General features: G+C 38.1%; 2 protein-coding genes across 2 annotated transcripts; one reads left to right on the top strand and one right to left on the bottom strand.

Moving 5' to 3' along the window:
• Nucleotides 1-96: 96 nt before the first annotated feature.
• Nucleotides 97-6,142, bottom strand: LOC108672525 (signal recognition particle subunit SRP68-like). Its single transcript, XM_018160210.2, has 12 exons — nt 6,017-6,142; nt 5,494-5,671; nt 4,917-5,073; nt 4,672-4,808; nt 4,223-4,400; nt 3,836-3,925; nt 3,372-3,509; nt 2,993-3,145; nt 2,016-2,176; nt 1,616-1,730; nt 1,070-1,201; nt 97-816 (listed from the first exon to the last, which is right to left on the bottom strand). Exons 1-12 carry the CDS (start codon nt 6,057-6,059, stop codon nt 544-546), a joined length of 1,755 nt encoding a protein of 584 aa, XP_018015699.1. The 5' UTR covers nt 6,060-6,142; the 3' UTR covers nt 97-543.
• An 8,277-nt stretch (nt 6,143-14,419) lies between these two features.
• On the top strand, nt 14,420-19,936 carry LOC108672514 (adipocyte plasma membrane-associated protein-like). Its single transcript, XM_018160199.2, has 8 exons — nt 14,420-14,545; nt 15,209-15,429; nt 15,682-15,798; nt 15,949-16,117; nt 16,506-16,640; nt 17,010-17,101; nt 17,629-17,810; nt 18,891-19,936. The coding sequence occupies exons 1-8, from the start codon at nt 14,433-14,435 to the stop codon at nt 19,449-19,451; spliced, it is 1,590 nt and encodes a 529-aa protein (XP_018015688.1). The 5' UTR covers nt 14,420-14,432; the 3' UTR covers nt 19,452-19,936.
• The last annotated feature ends 366 nt before the right edge of the window (nt 19,937-20,302 follow it).

Below are 20,302 nucleotides of genomic sequence, written 5' to 3'. Positions count from 1 at the left end.
CAAAATGTAATCGATCTATAAACATAGAAAAGAAAGTGCTCAATGTGTGCTCACAGGTATTTAACATCTCAAAATGTTGTTCTCACACATTTCTAGAACACCGATAATTTCCAAAGATCAAATAAGAACAAAAAATTTCATTCACTTTTTCAAAACGCAAAGGGAAAGAAAGCCAACAAGTGGAACAAACCACAACAAATAACGTAAGCTGGCACATTGAGTGAAAAGAACTTTTTGATATAGTGAATCAAACTATCGAAGGTTAAATTATTATTGGGACTGAAAAGAATTACGTTTACGCAATGGGAACTGCTGCCCCAACATGATACATAATTAGTTGAACCATTATTACGACAGTCCGTATGACTGCCAAACTAAATACTGAATTATTGGTCCTGCCGGTGCACACACTCTTTATTTAGTGCAAGAGATATAAGTGATACCTATTTGAAACCATCCAAAAATCGCTTTAAATTAGTAAAAAAAAAAACAAGTTTTTAAAGAACACTAAATCAAGCAATGTTAAACAATTAAGTTAATATCCTACTTCTTAGACCCCCATCCCCAGAGCCCTTTGACAATGCTGGACAGGCCCCCAGGCTGCTGTGCTGCCTTCTGCTGTGCCGGCGACGGTTGCTCAGGAGTTGGCACGCATTTTTCAAGCGACGGGAAAGCCACGTGGCTGAGGGCGAGGTCGAAGAAGAGCGGCTTGCATGGCACGGCTGAGAGGGACGGCGGCATGGGCAGCACACGAGGGTTTGTGTGGTTCAGCAGACACTGGTCCTCCAAATACTCGTCCATGCGTTCAGACAGCGGCTGCACAGTGTCAGGTGTTGTTTGGTAAATTGGAAGAAGTCCTATTATGAAAATATAAGACATTTCATTTTTCTATTTATTACAAAATTAGTTTGCAATTGAGGCATAGAAACAACAAGGGAGGTTCGTTGTAAAGCTACCAAAGATCTTTAGCTTAGAAAAAAATCAGAGATAAAAGTCGTTTTAAATGCTATAACATAAAAAATAAAATGAAATATAACAATGATGAAAAGTTCAGCAATATTTTTTTAACCTTCTTGATGGCCTGGGAGGGGCTGGGGTGCGGCGTAGTGGAGGTAGAGGGCAGCAGCGCCCGGGCCTTCACAGTCACGCTCAGCCCAGCCAGCTGCTCAGCTAGCGCCTCCAGCGACGCCTCATCGCTGCTCTGTAAATTACAATCATACTTAATAAGCAATACATAAGCATTGATGATTTTTCAATAATTTCTATTTCGTGATGACCTTCAATCACGAGAAATACCAAATTCAACGCAAGCACCTTTTGGTTCAGTAATAAGTAACATCTGTACTTTTTTATATAAAACTAGAAACTTTTACTATTAAAACTCTTCAAAGTTCTTCACTTACGTGAATAAAATATTGCAATTTTATGCAAATGCGCAGGTAAATATAAAATAAAGAATTTCATGAGACTGCACCTTATAATTTATGTTAACTTATGAAGCTACATTTGAATACTGCTAGGGTTTCTGTACCGTTAGGGATAACGCGGGCTTCAGCTTCAGATAAATCGAGCCAAATGCCACTTACTAAAAGCCCACCTAAGAAGACAAGCGCACCTGCAGGTTGGGCTGACTCTTGGCCTGAGCGATGCGCTCCTCCGCACGCTTATACAGCGTCATCGCCTCCACCCACTTCTCTTGCTTCGCGTAGCTCTCGGCGACGTGGAAGCACCTACAGATTTTAGAAATTAGCTTTATTTTACTTGATTCACAAAACTATTTCCCTTTCTTAAATGAAATCGCTTACTGGCAGCAACTTGAATGTGTGTAATTTATTTAATATTTTATTTATTACAATCCGCTAGCAGATGGAAACGTTTCCTGTCACCAGCAATCATTGTATTGATATCACATCATTATGCATCACTTTGTTAGAGGTAAAAATTGTCAAGCATTAAAATGCAGTAATGTCAAAAGAAGTCTGAGGTTTATTTAATTACTGGTCCTTAATCTTCACCTGAGTGCCTTGAAGTAGGCAATTTTCGAGTCGTTTTCTTGCTTGAGCTCAAGATCGTCCTCTAGACCGGCAAGCTGGCACATCTCGTTGAGGTTCTGCATGGAGAGATCGCAGAGACGCACCACATCCTGGTCTCGGGGCACCTTCGAACCTTTAGCAGCCTAAAAATAAAAATTAGATCATTATTTTATGATTTTTAGTTCCAGTATTATTCCGAAATTATATCACATAGAAACAAAGTTCCAAAGTGAATTCTGGACAAGCTGTTTTTAGCGCATTTTCTCATTTATGGAAAAAAGGCGCTATTGTGCTTGTCATGTCCGTCCGTACGTGACTTCACGCACGAGAAAATGCGCTCTCTGTCACTCACTGCTGTGAGTACTGATTTAATTTTTTCCATTTGCAGGAAGATTCTTAAAAACCATAAACGCCTATTTTATTCTAAGCACACATTGCAGTACGACCATGTAATTTTAAACATGAATAAATATGCTACAAACGATTTTCATATATGGCGCGCACGCCAAATTATATCCCAATTAAAATTCAACATAATCCATGTTCAGACACTCATTTCTCTCATGGCAAAATATTAAGTCAATGTTGGGTGAGGATGCAATGTCATTCCCAACAGACAATCAAAATTTGTTTGTCTCAATTCCGATTCAATTCACATTGAGGATAACCTAGTCATTGCTGCTTGCTTAGACATACGGTAAATTTCAATTTGAATGTAATTATTTTTCAAGAGAACTGTCATATCTAAGAGTTTTATTTATATGTGTCATGCTGCTAACGAAATACAGTTACTCAATTGACATCATTTCCTTGTAAAGTATTAGTATATTTTCTATAACTTGCAACAAAACTGAATGATACAAGTTATAACTTCATGATAAAGGCCGTCTATCTGCTATATATATATAAATAAAACGGCCCCTATGATAAAACTTTTAGGTATTTATCTAAAAACTGACGGAAGTTTTGCCGGCGATTATGGCGGAGTACTGCGTCAGTAGCGCCACGTTGCGGGCGAGAGTGAGACGCAGTCGCAGGTAGCACAGATACGAGTACAGAAAATGGCCGCTCGACACTGGACCGCTGTTGGCAGCTTGACGAGTCTTGAATGTCTGTAATATTATTGCAGATTTGCAAACAGACATTGAAAAAATATAATGCTTTTAAATAGGTTTCATACAAATATTTTCTTTGCTGAAAATGTGGCAGCATTAAAATATTCGAGGACAACATGCAGGTAGCATCATATAAAACCATTGATCTCTATAAGGTTCGAAGTCTTATTATTATTATATAAAGCACATAGTAAAGTAAAATGAGATGCTCCGAATAACTAACTGGGTCATTGTTTAGGTCATCTCTGACGAGCGCGATGGCGTCCTTACACTCCATCAGCAGCTTGTCCAGCTGGTTGAAGCGGTCGCCATAACGGGCGCGGCCTGCACTCTCGCTCTCTTTCAGCAAGAACAAGCGGACCTGCACGGCGGAATTCATTACAGTCCCAGTATATACAACATTACCATGCGTGGAAATGAATACTCTGCCTTGTGTTATGCCATGTAGCATCTCATTTATAAAAGAAAATCAAACAATGGCTAGGAAGTTTTTATCTTGTGATAGAAGTATCATTGTACTGTTTAGTTTAGTTATATTGACATTTTCTAATCTCCGCCTGATAGCAGAATTGAAAATAGAAAAGATTAAAAACAAAATGATACATCTACACGTGAAATTATCTTAGGTAGGTACTACGACATTGGAACGATATACTGAGTTCAAAATGAGTAGGAAGATGAACGGACCTTTTCCTGCTTCACAGAAAGCGTACGGCCGCGCCAAGTGACCTCACTTAGAGTAGCTGCCTGCTTCTCACGAGCCTGCGACACCAGCACCTGAACAAGTAAAACATGTCATAAAATATTGGATTGCATATCAAAAACCAAATCCTGATGCCATGATTTTGTTCAATTACTTGTCTGCTATGAAGCGAAGAATTAAATGCCGGCTATAAATCCAGACATCCAGCTTCTCGCAAATTGCTACCTACAGGAAAACGATCTCTGACAATTAATAACAAAATTTATGACTCTTGACAGCAAAAGAAAACATTAAGCGAACAAACCCAAACATGGAGCTATTTGTCATGGTAACTTATTAGACAGTTTGCCTGATGCTGAAGTAATACAAACATCAAGCTTCTCGCCAAGAGCAGTGTCGTCAGTCATGGCGAGAAGGGATGAGGTAGCAGCCTTGTCTCCAAGGTGGTGGCGACAATAACGTAGCTGCACTTCCACTTCTGACACCAGCGCTTTAATGATGCCCGCCTCTTCTTCCGTCACTGCTTCACTCAACTTTGAGTAAATGGCACTGAAATTTGAATCAGTTAACCACAAAAAATAGGGATTGCATGAAAAACAAAGTGATGATGAACAGATGAAATTAAATGAAATTTTTATTTGAAATGTTGTCATTTGATAAACAATTTCCATTCAAAAATTGAACTTCAAAGCTACAGTACAACTAGTATCTAGACCACACATTTGAATGTGAAAAACCTAAGAAATGGAGAAGAGGAGCACCAGATATCCCTGAACTCTAGTTCAATGTTGGACAAAAGATAAAAGTTATGGTTGCTTACATGGCTTTGTTGAAGAAAACCACAGGAGCATCCCATTGCTGAGTCCACTCAGCCAGCTCGAACAGCACGGTGCCCTGCAGCCACGCACTGTATCCTTGCACCTCCAGCTGGGTGCGAGCATCACACTTCCCACATGCCTTAATAATGGAATATTAATAGAATTATGAATATGAATTATGAATATTAATGGAATTTTCTATAATTTAACAATCAAAATTTCTCACTTTAGCAAAAACGTACTGTACCTCGACAATTTTTTCAAAATTGACACTGTAGGTGGCAGCTTTCCTAAGCTTGTTTCTGAGAGCAAATTTCTTCCTTGGATCCTGCATGCTTTCCTCCTTCAATTGCATGGCGTATGCCCAGTAGCGCTCAGCCATCAGCAAAGGCAGCTCTAACATTCTGCAATAGAGAATTAAGTTAAGACATTTAAATTATGTCTGCAATAAATGCTTTGTTAGAAATAAAAATGAAAATTGAGTGTTGAATGACAACCAAGGCCATAAATGAAAATAGCATTACCGGTACCTTAACAAGCAATAAAGAAATTTTCAAACTAAAGTATTATTCTACCAATTTATTCCAGGAAAAATTTGCTTAAATCTCACTAAAACAAAAATTTTGAGGACTCAGCACAATTTATCTTCAAATAATTTCAGTAAGCAAAGAAATTCAAAAAGATGTGACTCAGAAAATCACAAAAATTGCAAAGTCACTGGAAAATTACTAATTTGCACTAACAATTTTGGAAAGTTTCACAATTTTTTGAGCAGAAAACCTTATAAAAATACGTACCATTTGATTGATTAACTTACAACTTACTTCTCCTCTTTGATTGCGGCAGGTTGAAGTTCACGTTTTCTGTACTTCTTTTCCCCTTGTCTGATGTCAAACCTCTTACGCAGCCTCCTGATGCGGCGGCTGCAGTATTGCCTGTACATCTGATAGTCCTTGTGGCGCAACCCATGGCACATACGAGCTTCATGGGCAACCCTCAGCACTGAAATATACATTTTTAGGAATAGTAAAGAATAAATAAATAAAAGTATTAGGAAAAAATTAAAATACAAATATAAAAATAACAAGCTCATATAAAATTATCATCACAACTATATTTATGTACAAGTAAAATCATATAATTAATATATGGTCATAATTGGCAGTTATACTACCAATTTAATTAGAAAGAAAAAGCTTATTGGCAATTAAGCAGAAAGTTTCAGTTTTGTGCCATTGTGATGCAAATATACTACAAAATATCAAATAATTGAATAAACAAAGAAAGAAACAGGAGCAAGAACAGCATATACAAACAAGAGAGACAATAGATAGACAACTTACAAACCTCTAAGGCTCAGCAAGTTTGCATCTGCAGCGTGTTGAACCATGATGATGGTGCTACTTGAATGAAATGTCAGTTATACAGAATTTTGTGCTGAAAATTGAAGATAAGGAATTATTTTTTTAATATTTTTTAGGTGCTAACTATAAATAATCAATCATGCCAAAGCCACTATTCTTTCATTAATTTTATTTTATTTGTACTTTTACTAAGTTAATTTGTATTTTTATTCAGTCAAACATTACAAAATTCAAAGATGCAAATTTATGAGTACTGATGATGAGTCACACTCAAACTTTGTCCACACAAAATAGCATGTCTTTTAATAAATTGAATTGTGGTCTCTAGCAATTTTACCATTTAATAATTTCCTAGGATTGTCTATTTTGTTATTTATCCATGACAATAGCCTGTGTGAAATGTTAGTGATCTATAAATTATTGTGTTCAACAACCTTGCTCTTTAATGTCTGCTCCCAGGTGAAATCACATTTACTACATACCTATGCACCAGTAAACTCAGTAACTGCCTGTTACTGCCATCCTATCAGTCATACCTTATAAGGGTAATAGAATTGGCATCTTTGGCATTGAAGAAAGAGGTCTGTTTAGGCCAGTAGCTAATTCATGTAGGTAGTTATTGGGACTTGTTCGCAGATGTAAAAAGTGGCTTTTTGACAAGATCCTTCAACTAATATTGGTTTACATCATCACAGGACTTTTTACTAGTTCCATAGAGGGCTAGGCATTTCAAGACTGAACAAATACTTTTGCATAGAATTGTCTAGTTTATTCTTGACCACATTCATACTCGGAGCTTCAATAATACAGGGAAACTTCCACATGTCATTGACTCTCAATACAAAAAAAATGTTTTCCCATGGATGAATTGCACTGCAGTTTTTTCAGCTTTTAACAGTGACCTGTGGTATTTGCACTTGTTAAAATTCTAGTAATCCTTCTAAGACCTTGTATAAAGCATGAGTACCGTATACTTGTACCTATACTTCAATAAAGTCACCATGCAGATGTCAATTGCAAAGGCTTGAAAGCTTCATGATCTTTAATCTTCCTCCATAACTATAAGACTTGCCTTTAAAGCCTGGAATTGCAAGTCTTTGAACTATTTTAAACCTATAAATAATGTGCAACACTTGAAAGGCTAGATGTTGGAAGGCTTGTCAAGCACTGACACTTGAGAAATTTTCATTTTAAACCCCTTTTAACATATAATAATATACTAATAATCATAATGGTGCCTAAAATAGATCTGGCCAATTTCCACAAAATCTGTAGCTGGTTAATCAGCCTCTGCAAAGTCCTGACTGTTAAGTCTGTCCATGGGTGGGTGTTAAGCCATGGTTGAATCATTCTACTCTATTATGAACACCCAGCAGAAGGGTGGTACCATGTCAAATGAGACATTGGAGGCAAGAAGTATAATTGACTGGTGCTATTCTGTGCCACATAGGTATCCTACAACCATGTAGACAGTCGCCACTTTACTGCTTGGAATTCCTCCATGCCCCCCCCCTTAATTCATATGGACACTAAAAACAAATCTCACTTCTTGAAAGTGAGCAAGGTTTTACACCAGCTCAAAAACAAGCAGGTCAACAATACATTTCTGTTGAAAGCTGATGATTTCAAGTAAAGCATTTAAGATAAGTGTGTAAATTGCTTGTGGCAAACGAAATTGTTTATTTACAATGTAAGAATTTTTAATCCATGAACAAGGATGACTGTGATTCTACTACGGAATTAACTATATGTTACGAATTTCTGGAAGCTAGAATTAATGAGAAAAATTAGTTGTTGCCAAAAAAATAACCATTAGAGGTCATTCTGTTGAAGCTTTTAATCCTGTGCTAGAATATGACTGTTCTACTAGTACTTCTACAATGTTTTCTCATTTTGAAATTTTAGTCCTGACATCAGTACTTGCAAGTTGGAAGTTGCAAGCATTATCCAAGTTCTGCTGCTTGACCTCAAGAAGGTGAGGTTTTTTAACTGCATCTAAGGGATTATTTGCACTCCCTGGGTTTTATTGCAATTATTATTTATGTTATTACTCTTATATGCTTGAATATGGTGCTTTGTTGGCCATAACTTGACTTAAACCAAATTAGCTTAACACAATGTTTATAACTTTGGTTACGTTAATTATGTTAATTACGGGTATGTCTTAGTGGCAAATGACCTTTCCAAATTAGTGCATTCCTTTTATGCTGTTGCCTGCTAGTAACACAGACACAGAGCAAACATAATCAAGTTTGTAGATTGATTCTAGATTCTTGTCAAGTAGCATCTTTTTAACATGATCAATATTGCATCCTTATAAAGTAAGGTTAGTAAAAAAACTCCACAATTTTCGCAAATGTGATTTAACAGCTGCAATAAGCAACTCATGTGCAGTGGTGCAGGAAGTACATTTTCACGGTTTGCAAGCGGGCTAACTCACAGCTCCAAAATTCAGTTGCGGCTCACCAAGTAGACATATATTACATGCCTGGATTTCCTGCTACTGTTAATGCATTTCTATGGGTGTCTCTTGTCTCTTGAGTTATAACCCTGGGGAGCGGGGGGGTGTCCAGCCTACTGCCTAGGGTCCCTTTAACTCCCTTATTACCCCGTCTTGCGGAAATGGCCGCCATTTTTCTGGGGATGAGCTACGCAAATTCCATATCTAAGTCATGTTTTTGAGCCAACACAGCTACACAGATAACCCATGTGTGCAACTTTTATGCAAGTAAAATTTTTTAAATGTCAAATATTTTTTTGCTATAGACCAGTTAGCCTTAGGTAGCTATTACCCATTAGGCCTTAGCATAGTCTTCCAAAATCTCACTTTTTTCAAGGATTTTTTAGAGGTAGGTAGTACTAGGACTCTAGGAGTCTAGGTAGTAAATGCATGATTTCCCTACCTACTTGCTTTATGTTTAGCCTATGCTATATAAGTAGTATATAATACTAGATAGGAAAAATGTTGAACTCTATGCCACTATTTTCAGACCAGTTTTGCAATATTCCAATAAGTTTAATCATAGTGGCAAAGCAGAGAGTTTTTTAGACTCTCCCTCAAGTTCATTTTTGAGTCCTATATGCAGACCATTAAAGTATCCGTGATACCATCATTATCATACTTAAAAAATTGGTTTGAATCTTAAGTAAATAAGGAAATTAAAAATGAACTGATTCTAAGAAAGCTCTGGTTTGCCACTATGAGTTTAATTGCTACAACAGTTCTACAAAATGTTGGAACTTAGAGCCTAGTTAGGCTAGAGCCTAGAGGACTGTCCTGATTTACCCCGCCCTCCCCTTATTATTCTTTTTGACAGTAGTATCACTAGTATGTATACCTATATATGATATCAGATATATGACTAAAATTTATGAGACCCTCAGAGGCTCAGACCAATCAAGGTTGAAATTTAGGTGATTAGGTATATTTTATATTCCAAATTTACTATCTATTTCATCATAAAGATGGTAGGGTGAGATATATTATTATATATAGCCTATAGGCCTACTGCAGTACTGCTGACTGGCCATGGCCTCAAGTTCATTTTTGAGTCCTATAGGTAGACCAGTAAAGTATCATGGATACGAGCATTATCAGACTTAAGAAATTGGTTTAAATCTTGAGTTATTGAGGAAATTAAAAATGAACTGATTCCTAAAAAGCTCTGGTTTGCCACTCAGCAGTCAGTGACTGCTGAGTGCAGAGGTCTGCAGGCCTCAGGGCCTGCAGCTACTGCTGGATAAACACAAGTCAGCTGGCCTGTCTGGCCAGGCTGGCCTACATCGAAAATTACGGGCCAACTTTCAATCTAGCATTCCTACTTCCTAGCCCTTCCAAAAAACTCAGTAAAAAATCGAATATTGAATCATAAACCGTTGAATCATCACAATCAAGTTCAACTGTTGAATTTGATAGTTATTAGGCCCTATCTTAAAGTGGCAGATCACAGAAATCCGATCGACTCGTAAATCGCAATGCTGCAATTCACGGCAACTTTTCAAGTCTACACTTCTACAGACTACAACACATGCTTCACTGCACTGTTCACTCAGTTCACAGACGTCTCCTTCTTTTTGGAAATTCGGGATGTCCACTGACTCCACTACACGCTGGGTTCACTGACGTCTGACTTCAGTAATTTGAGTCTCAGCGGACACAAAGGCCAACTCACGACAGCTCTACACTACACGCGTAAAAGCAAAATGCATGTCTGTCTGTTAGTGAACACCGTGATGAGTGGATGGAGACGATGCGTGAGAGTGAGCGAGCCAATCATCAAGGCTATCATGATTCATGAAACAACCCGTGCAAATGTTTTTATTTGTTGAATATGAAGATTCATTTGACTGATTATAAAATTAACCACGCTTGAAATTTTTAAACAAAATCGAAAGCCATTAAGATATTCCTAACTTATGACTTCAACGTCCACTGCCGGGCCGCCGCCCCGCCGGCAAGTGGCAGTCAACACTCAACAGCTGCGCAGAATTTACCGTATGTGCGTGACAGTGCGTCATGAAAGTTCAGAACAAACATAAGTATAGAAAACTATGAACACTGCTGCTGCAGTCCTGCTGAGAATTCCAAAACTTTTGTGTCAAGCGTCCCTGCTCTTTCTCTTTAATAAAAGTCTTTATACAGCTCTCAGTCTCATTCTTAGCCCTAATTGAATCCATTTCATGTGGCATGCATGACTTAGCCTATGCCGTTAGCTATGCGTGCCCTCATTGAGTCATTGCCATGAATCCCATGATAATGCCACAATGGATAATGCCTGATAATGCCAGTACTGTTGTGATTTAATTCACTTGCATAGTTTCACTCAAATGACTCAAATCCTCAATTAGCCTATTTGGGGTTCTGGTCTAACCATTGAGGCAAGAGGTTCTTCGTGCTGAGCTCCTGTGACAGTAGCCGGCTTTGGCCGGCTGCTATGTCATCTTTCTGAACTATCTTTCTCAAACTTTGAAAATGCCGTGCTGTCCCGCTCCGAGGCGTTAAGCCGGCGAATGGTACGATCCATAGTGACAAACCAGAGATTTTTTAGAATCAGTTCATTTTTAATTTCCTCATTGACTCAAGACTTAAACCAATTCCTTATGTAAGATAATGCTGGTATCCATGATACTTTACTCAGTTTACTGGTCTACTTATAGGACTCTAAAATGAACTTGAGGGAGAGTCTAAAAAACTCTCTGCTTTGCCACTATGGTACGATCAGCTAAAGTGAAGTTTAACTCCCGAAGAACACCTATAAATGCTCCCAGCATCTAACTGCAAAATTCGTTACAAAGATTTTAAGATGCCTCCATGTGTGGTTAGTGTCCCCGACTTTCTGCCCTGGAGTGGGGCTATCTGCCCTGGAGTGGGGCTATCTGCCCTGGAGTGGGGCTATCTGCCCTGGAGTGGGGCTTTCTGCCCTGGAGTGGTGCTCTCTGCCCCGGTGTGGTCTCCACTCTGGTGGCCCGTTCTGTAGCCCTTCAGCCATTGAGAAATCTTGAGTATTTTTTCTGAGACACCCTTTTTTGTGCCTGAAAACAAAATTCAGTCAAATTCCTTGAACTGTTCTGACATGGGGCTGCATTGAACCAGTCTTCAGAGGCTCCCATAAATTCCAATTAAAGAAAAGAATTAGCCTATTCAATTTATACAATTGGGCCTGAATAATGAATTGGCCAACCCAGGGCCCAGGCTGCCTGTAATTATAGGAGGTGACTAACTGATGTAAGTGATATTAATCTCTATTCTCTGATAAGTCCAAAATAAGTTATGCAAATATTCCTTGGCAATTTTTTCACTTATAAAATCATAAAATGTTTATTACAAACCAAATTTATCTACAAAGCTAAATGATGCATGGGCCATTAATTAGCACAGGCTGCCTGCTGCCAGACAGCCAGAGTGCCACTGCCAGTCATACTGCTCAATAATATTGTGCTTGTTGGAATTCTAGTAAATGGCTGGACATTTTACATTTAGATCCACCAGGATGGTGGGAGCGCTCTGACTAGACTCCACTGCTCCAGTACTGCTCACTTGAGGGGGGGGGGTGCAATTTGAATGCCCTTTCAGAGTGCTATTTGTCAAGGATGGGACACTTTTTTCTTAAGGAAATGGCAGTTATTTGGGTGCTGGAGTATGGAAATGCACTTTTCCTGCTCCTATTGCATAGGCTGTCCTGCTTATATTGCAGCATGACAAGCGCATTGCCACAGCAGCTGCTGTCAGATGCCAGTCTGCTCATATTGGAGACAGGCACACGCTCCTGCCAAGTGCCAACCACTGCAACCACCTTGTATTGGAGTGCATGGCTATCAAGCTCCTATTGGAGCAAGTGCGCTCCTGTTTTTTGCCATCGCGCTCCTCAATTACATAGGATTATAACTAAATTTATAGGTCATGCTGGTTCTTGTTCTAAATTCTTGTATATAATCCTGGGATGGTGGGACCTTGTATAAACCATGAGCATATTTGTACTGTATACATTGATAAGGTCCCCATGTGGACGTTGATAATAGAGGCTTGGAAGCTTCATAATCTTTAATCTTTCTTCATATGACTTGCCCTTCAAGCATGGACTTTTCTTTATTGCACATCTTAGAACAATCTTCATTGATTTTTGTCCTTTTCAAGGCACAGTGACCACACCACATTTCCAAACTCTAGGTTTGGCCGTTTGGGCGCACAACAGCTACAAACAACTGCTTCATTGCTTCTGCATCTGGAAACTTATAACATGGCTGTTTTTTTTATAATTGGGGTTAAGACTTGTGGCAACAAAAGCGCCACCAGCCTGATCTCTGTCAGAAAAAGAAGGCAAAGCAGTAGACTTGGAGCTCTGCTAGACTAGGTTGCTGCCCCAGCACACTATGGACCAATGCAGTCTATCTGTGTGACCACACACTTGCTGTGGGTCTCGCCGCCAAAAGCTGCTTGTGTCTGGAGACGATCCTGTTGCAGGGTAGATATTCTGGAAAGGTACTAGTTTCTTATATGTTTACATGCTTATATCGCTCTTCATCACAGTAGATTCACCATGCCAGTCTGCAACAAAAATTGTGATAGATAAGAAAATACTAAAGGGCGTTGAGCAGCAGGGATCTCAGCTCCCAAGGCTGTGTTCAGGTTCCAAGGGACTCCAATGCTAGCTAATGCAGTGGTAAAGGCTGCTCTAGGACCTGCAAATCTAGCACAGGCAAGCATGAAATGCGAGATGGTGTCCTCCTGGTGACATAATAGAGCAGATTGAGTCCTGTGCCATCCCAAAGCGGGCCCGGTGTGCACCTATGCCCGCATGGCCAAGGCGCAAACGGGCGTAGTAAATTCTAGCCTATGAGCTAGTAGAGCAGAGGAAGAGCCAGGATGAAGAGACACAGAGAGCCCTGCTCCTGGGTCCAGACAAATGTTCCCACACAACACAGAAAGATGTTTGGTGGGATGGGAGAGAAGGCTGGGGTGCCCACTCTCTGTGGAAGTAAGAGTCCATGATCATTAAACAAAGATCGTGCCTGCGCTGCAAATGGCTGTTGATTTATAGGAGCACCGCCCTGAATGGCTGTTTTGCCATCATTGAAGCCATACAATTGCTGCCAGATAAATGATTGCTTCTGCTATCTTATAGGTAAAGCTGGGTCTCTTATTAGGTAGATGGGAACTTGCATAATGATGTAATACTATTATTAGTAAATTATATACGTAATAATAATAGAAAAAAAGGTTGGAATGAAACACTGCCTGCATTGAAAATTTGCAATTCTCATCATGAAACAAAAATAATTTTCTATAATTTTTTTTATCCCAATATTTATTTGCAACTAGTATTGAGACATTACTACCATCTGTCATGCAGCCATCAATGACATAGGTACCGGTATAAGGTGCCACTCAACAGGTATTGCAATCACCTTACTACTCCATGCTGGCTACAAAAAAAAGTTATAATGATACCAGTCAAAAGGAACTATGATTTGTAAGGTTTGATAATCACACGATGACTAAAAAGCTGTTTTGATCACTCAGAGGAATGTGGTTCACTTGGTTTAGTGTGTTTTTTTTTCATGAAATACTAGATCATTTATAATAAAGGTCAGCAAAAAATTTCAGTGGGAAGGTTATTGGCATGAACATTCATGGTAAACCATGCTTATTACCTAGTGGGATTCTAAGTTCTTTGCTCAATTAGTTCCACCCAGTTGATCAGTATTGCTTTGCTGTTTCAATTTTACTAGTGCGGTATATATAAACACTTACTGCAAAATTTTTTGTCACCAACATTAAAATGAAATAACAGGACATGGGTAATTGTCCTGTCAACCCTGTTACCTAACTAAGGTTGCCTACTTTCTGCTTATCTCAGTATACTATATAACATTGATATTATTTTTTCAGATTTTACAAGATGATGAATTGTATCAAGTTCTTATCATGGTTTTTAGTGCATTCTGTGTTATTTTTAACTATACTTACTTTTATTCCTGGACTGCCACCACATGGGGACTTTTTAGTTGAAGAGTAAGTATGTATTCTGGTTTATTGGATGAATTGAGTTGATTTTGCTGCTAGATTTTTTGTACTGTATCACTTTCATTGACATTGTTGAAATAATTGGTAAGAAAGTAAAAGAAAGTGTAAATCCTTACTCGCACAACAAATGTTTATATACAACATTTTGTGTTAATGTGTCAATTTTATTGACTAAGTTCAAATGATTAATAAGCAAATAATAGGTAGAATCACCATTCGTCAAGAATCTTTGGATATAATATATAATATTCAAATAAGATAATATTTTGCTTCTTAGACTACAAGTATTGCTTAATAATTCAAGCATGAGGTATGAATGAAAATGGCAAATGGTAATAAGTTAAAAAAGTGCCGAGCGAGACTAAATTTAAATGCCTCCCATTTAAATTTAGTCATGCCTCCTTCTAATGCCTCCCTCTACTTCAATTTGCATCATGTTGTATATGATAAACCTTTGTCTTCAAGTGCATGCAAGGCTCTGAAATGTTAGAAGTATGTTATTCTATTCTTGTTTTGCTAAAAGTCAGGAATTCTAATGAGTAAAAGTAAAAAAGTAAAAATAATGATCAACTTGATTATAATAAAGTTAGAAGTTTAAAGTTTCACATGTGCATGTATAAGCTTTTTAATTAATTCAACCTGCATTTTCAGGATTGCCCCTACTACTCCACGTGAAGGTCCATTTGCCCTCAACAACATCCTTGACCGAGCTCAACGACATTATGAGAATGTTTTTGTAGGGCCTGAATCTGTGGCTTACAGAAACAAACCTAATGAAATTTTTGTTAGCATGCATGGAGGATCCATAATAAAAATTACTGGATCATCATACTCAGAGGTTGAAGAAGTTGTTAAAATTGGGCCTGGTTGTGGTAAGTTTTGTTGCAGTGATTTTACAGTAACTGAATTCAACCCTTGCATCTCAGAAACTTGTGAATCTATTTAAGGCACTTCATTTTAAGAATTTATTTTACAGCATGAGTTATTTATGCAGAAGCTCTTTAAAGCAATTTAGAAATACACTACTATCTTTTGTCCACAGACTCATGACATGAGGGACAGTTTGCCTGAATGAGCATAATCCCTTTTGTGATCAATTACCTATGTCTTTAATGTTATTTCAGAGGGTTATTGGGAGGAAAAGGTTTGTGGTCGCCCTCTGGGACTTCGATTTGGCCATGATGGCAAGCTGCTTGTTGCTGATTCCTATCTTGGAATTTTCAAAGTTGACGTTGATGCAGGCGAGTTGTTATCTTTGATGAACACACTCTCTTCTCATATGATATTTTTGCCTGTTCATCTCAATTAATCATTGCAGTTTTCTTTGATTCATATGTTATTAATTCAATATTTTTACTTCGTATCAAAATAGATTTTTTTTGGTTTTTCAGGAACTAAAGAACACTTGTTAGATTCAAAAGAACCAATCAATGGTACAAGACCCATGATTGTGGATGATATTGATGAAGATATCGAAGGTAACCTCTACTGGTCTGATGCTTCCACTATCGCCAGCCTGGATGCTGGCGCCCTTGAGATCTTGGCTGGTCCAACAGGACGGTTGGTTTTTCTAATGTTTTTTTTTATATCTAAGTATATGTAAGTAAATCATGGCTTATGATATCTCACTCCTCAACTAATTGAAAATATTAGTGATTTAAAATTTTAGTTTTTGCAGTGAGTGTCTTCAACAAGTTTATCTAAAATATACTGAGTTCTGTAGATCTTAAATGTAAGCTTAGATTTGCTTGTGCTTTCCAAATAGGATGAAAACATTATTCTATTCAATTCTTTTTATAATGGATTTAGAATTGAAAAAAAATAATAGGTATAAGCAGTAAGCTTCTAGACATACTTAATTGTGTGACATGGTCAGTGGCTGCACAGACTTCAATGCCTTGAAACCTCAAAAATGCACCTCCAATTGAACTGTTGACTTTTTCAACAGGTTGATAAAAACTGATGTTAAAACTGGCAAAAATATTGTTCTGTTGGACAAACTCTTCTTTGCCAATGGCGTTCAACTTTCACCAAAGGAAGATTTTGTATTGGTCTGTGAGACAATTAGAAGCAGGGTTATACGGTGAGTTTATCTTTCTTTAGTTTTGTTCTTAATTTCTGGTTCTAAGGAACACAACAAAATTACACATCAAGCATTATCAAATGTGAATGCAGAGTTGCACTTCAACTGCTGAAATCCCAAAAAAGCCGATACATGGAAATTTTCTTATTAATCTTAATTTTTATTGAGGAGAAATGAATCAATTCCAGAAATTCCTTTTGCATTTCATAGTAAATATTTAGGTAATAACATCATATCTGTTTACTTAAGCTTGTTTAGTATGTAAGCTTTGAAATCTTTTCAAGTTTAATAATAGTTGGTTGTTTGTAGCTATGAGTACCTTTAATCAGTGTGAAGGAACTCATATATTTGAAATTTATTGTTGCTCAGGTACTGGTTGAAAGGAGAAAAGGCTGGTACCCATGACGTTTTCATTGACGGTCTGCCAGGCCATCCTGATAACATCCGAGCAAAACCTGGAGGTTTGTTTGAATTTATTTGCTTTTTAGTGCATTTTTTCATTTATGGAATAAATGCACTATTGTGCTCGCCATGTCCGTCTGTCTGTCCGTCTGTCCGTCCATCCGTGACCTCAAGTTTTCGTCGACGAGAAAATGCGCTCTCTGTCACTCACTGCAGTGAGTACTGAGTTATCTTTTTTTATTGCTGGTCCTTCGCAAAAAAGTTTAAACATTGATAAATCAGTAGATCTTGAGCAATACAGATCTGTTTAAAAAACGGGAACTTTTTCAATGTGTAGACTTGAATGGATTTCATAAAGAACCTAATTTTGATGCTTCCTATAAGTACCATACATTCTCTTTTTTTTATCCCATTTTTTTAATCTTCCAACTTATTAAATATGCATCTTGGTTTGAATGACGTGAAATACAACCATTTACTTGTTATACTTCTTACATTTACGCGTCAATGAACAATGCTACGTTCTTTTATGTTCATTATAATATCTATAACCTTTTTTATGATGCATTATCTTTAACTTCATAAGGCGGATACTACCTGTCCTTGGTTGCCATGAAGAGCTCCAATTCTATCGACATGATTGGAACGCTGCTCAGGCTGCCTTGGCTGCGGAGACTTTTGGCCCGCATTGGATACGGCACAACAAACATCCTCGAGATGGCAGCTCACTATTTCCAGAGCCAGTTTCTGGCACGAGTCTCGTATGCTGTTAGTAATGATACCAGAACGGCATTTTTTAAACGTATTTTCTTTTTTCATGGCCTTAATTATTTACAAGTAAAGTATTATTTAGTACGTGTAAAAATATTCCTCATAAGTTAAGGGTGTTACTTGGGATTTTGTAGTTCAGTAGTTGATATAATGAGGACAAAAAAATGGGAATGATAATGTACAACATTTCATCCTTATGCGTTTCTGTTGGGCTATAATATGAAGAATAATATCGTGCTGCTGTAACGCCGCATCATTGAACATTGAACTTGCTTCCGTGTGCACTCGTGCTAATCACTATTTTAACCAATGCAACTCATTTAATATAATGACAAAAAAACCACAGTATGCTCTGATGGTAGTAGATATTAACGTAGTGTTTTGAGCGAGGGTTGGAGCGCTTGGCGTGAATGGACTGCTTGCAGGGGCCAGGGAGACTGAGAGTTTATGTGAAGAAAGTGATTGGTTTATTAGTGCGCCATTTAAGAGTGTTTGTTTTTTATTAAAACTCAAACGTTTTTTCTCATTAACCGAGGGTCGTTGTGTAGTTATATGATGAGGGCATTAAAATCGGCTTCTTAGGGAATTTGTGTCTGAACGAATCTTAATTTGTTCACTTATTCAAATTATGTAACTTTTCGGAACGTTTCAAGATGCCTGACGTGTAAGAGTATATTGCTTCTTAAAAGACAAAATGTTAATTTTTTTCCTGTGTTTTTAATATTAAATTATTTAGTACTACTGTTTACTCGAAGATTTGAGATTCGTCGTCATAACTTTTTTTTGTTGTTGTTTGAACTTAATTGTTCTATTTCACTGCTGTTTGTAAGGTTACTATGATCTGATATGAATGTATATATATCATTTAGATTAGTTGCGCGGATTCGTTACAAAAGGTGGAAATCAAGTTTATGGTGTGGTAAAATTGCACGTTTCTAATTTACTTAAATTTCCGGTAATGCAATTAATTTGACCAATATAATAAACACCTATTAGTCTACAGATATACATCGCTCTAGAAAATAAATTTGCACTTTCCGTGCTTTGTAATGTATCACTTTTAATCCTACATTACAGGTCCTCGACCTGGCAACAACGGCTGCTACTTTTGGAAAAGAAGGCTCGATGGTAGTGATCTTGGATGCTGAAGGGTACGCCAAGTATTCGTTGCAATCACCAGCGGGAGTTGTAGGCTCCGTTTCTGAAGCCACGGAGACAAATGACATGCTTGTGTTGGGGTCCCCATACAACAAGTTTCTCGCCATGATACCCTTGGAAAAGATTAAACCCAGCCGATCTGGTGCCAAACCAACGAGGCCCATTGAAATGAATCTCGGAGGCTCACTTGCTAATGCTGCTGGTTCAGATGACAAAGGCGGGAGCCCAGTTGCCAAAGATGGAGGCCCAGCTGCCAAAGATGGAGGCCCAGCTGCCAAAGATGGAGGCCCAGCTGCCAAAGATGGAGGCCCAGCTGCCAAAGTTGGAGGCCCAGCTGCCAAAGTTGGTGGCCCAGCTGCCAAAGATGGAGGTCCAGCTGCCAAAGATGGAGGTCCAGCTGCCAAAGATCGAGGCTCAGCTGCCAAAGATGGAGGCCCAGCTGCCAAAGATGTTGGCTCAGCTGGCAAAGAAGAATTGTAGAGACATTGGTAGCGTCACCGAGATTGGGAGAGCAAGCCGTGGGTTTGACTCTGGAGAACTCGAGCTCAGTTCACTTCCCGGAGTTGCTGGTGAGCTGACGCAGGCAATGTCTAAAACGAATCTCATGTACGTGTTACCTGGAGGGATTTTAAACCTCCAGGAAGTATTTTGATCTTGAAACGATCTTGGAGGTCGTTGGAGAGATCTTGAGATGCGAATACTTACAGTTCAGGGCTAATCTGTTGGCATTTTTTGTGATATTCAGTTAGGAGGCTTGCAAAATCTTCTTGTTTGGGATTAAATGGTGCAGTAACTCTGCGCTAGTAATGGAAATGGTGGGTTGGCAGATTTGTGCTATGATGGTAATTTTGGGTGGTAAGGATGTATGATAATTATTTTCTTGTTATCAGCATGTTGCCCAATATCTTTCATAATGGCTTACGGTGTATAGACTTATGACTATAAAAACTTTGTTTTCGAAAGTCCTTGAATCTTAATTCTCCTGACCGGTGGGTTGTAATTCTTCCAAACTTAAATTCTCCATGATTTCGATCAGTTTTAAGTGTTTACTAATTTTTTTTTCTTTACATTCAACATCGTCTGACAATATTATTTTCGAATGATGAATTCAAAGAGCACACGAGAGGCTAACGTTAACATAAATTTTACTAGCCCATAAGATGTGATCTCATAATTCCTAGCTTAAAGTCATTATTACAATTTTTGTAGGCTCGCTTATACTAATACATGGATTGAGCCGCGACTTCGACTGCTTCTAGAAGTTAATAAGTTGATTAATGAACAGTTATTTTGTAAGTATAAATTGTGGATTTTACAGCGCAAGGATCATC

Source organism: Hyalella azteca, unplaced genomic scaffold, assembly GCF_000764305.2.
Source record: "Hyalella azteca isolate HAZT.00-mixed unplaced genomic scaffold, Hazt_2.0.2 contig6305, whole genome shotgun sequence".
In the NCBI taxonomy this organism is placed as follows: Eukaryota; Metazoa; Arthropoda; class Malacostraca; order Amphipoda; family Hyalellidae; genus Hyalella; species Hyalella azteca.
This window is presented reverse-complemented; position numbering and strand designations above follow the sequence as displayed.

Excerpts from the sequence above, each read along its gene's own strand:
- LOC108672525 (XM_018160210.2), bottom strand. The coding sequence starts at position 6,059 with ATGGTTCAACACGCTGCAGATGCAAACTTGCTGAGCCTTAGAG. Across the intron at positions 3,146-3,371 it reads ATGACCTAAACAATGACCCA|ACATTCAAGACTCGTCAAGC; the intron begins GTTAGTTATTCG and ends ATAATATTACAG. Across the intron at positions 2,177-2,992 it reads TAATCGCCGGCAAAACTTCC|GCTGCTAAAGGTTCGAAGGT; the intron begins GTCAGTTTTTAG and ends TTTTATTTTTAG.
- LOC108672514 (XM_018160199.2), top strand. The coding sequence starts at position 14,433 with ATGATGAATTGTATCAAGTTCTTATCATGGTTTTTAGTGCATTCTGTG. Across the intron at positions 15,799-15,948 it reads CAAAGTTGACGTTGATGCAG|GAACTAAAGAACACTTGTTA; the intron begins GCGAGTTGTTAT and ends TTGGTTTTTCAG. Across the intron at positions 16,118-16,505 it reads TTGGCTGGTCCAACAGGACG|GTTGATAAAAACTGATGTTA; the intron begins GTTGGTTTTTCT and ends CTTTTTCAACAG.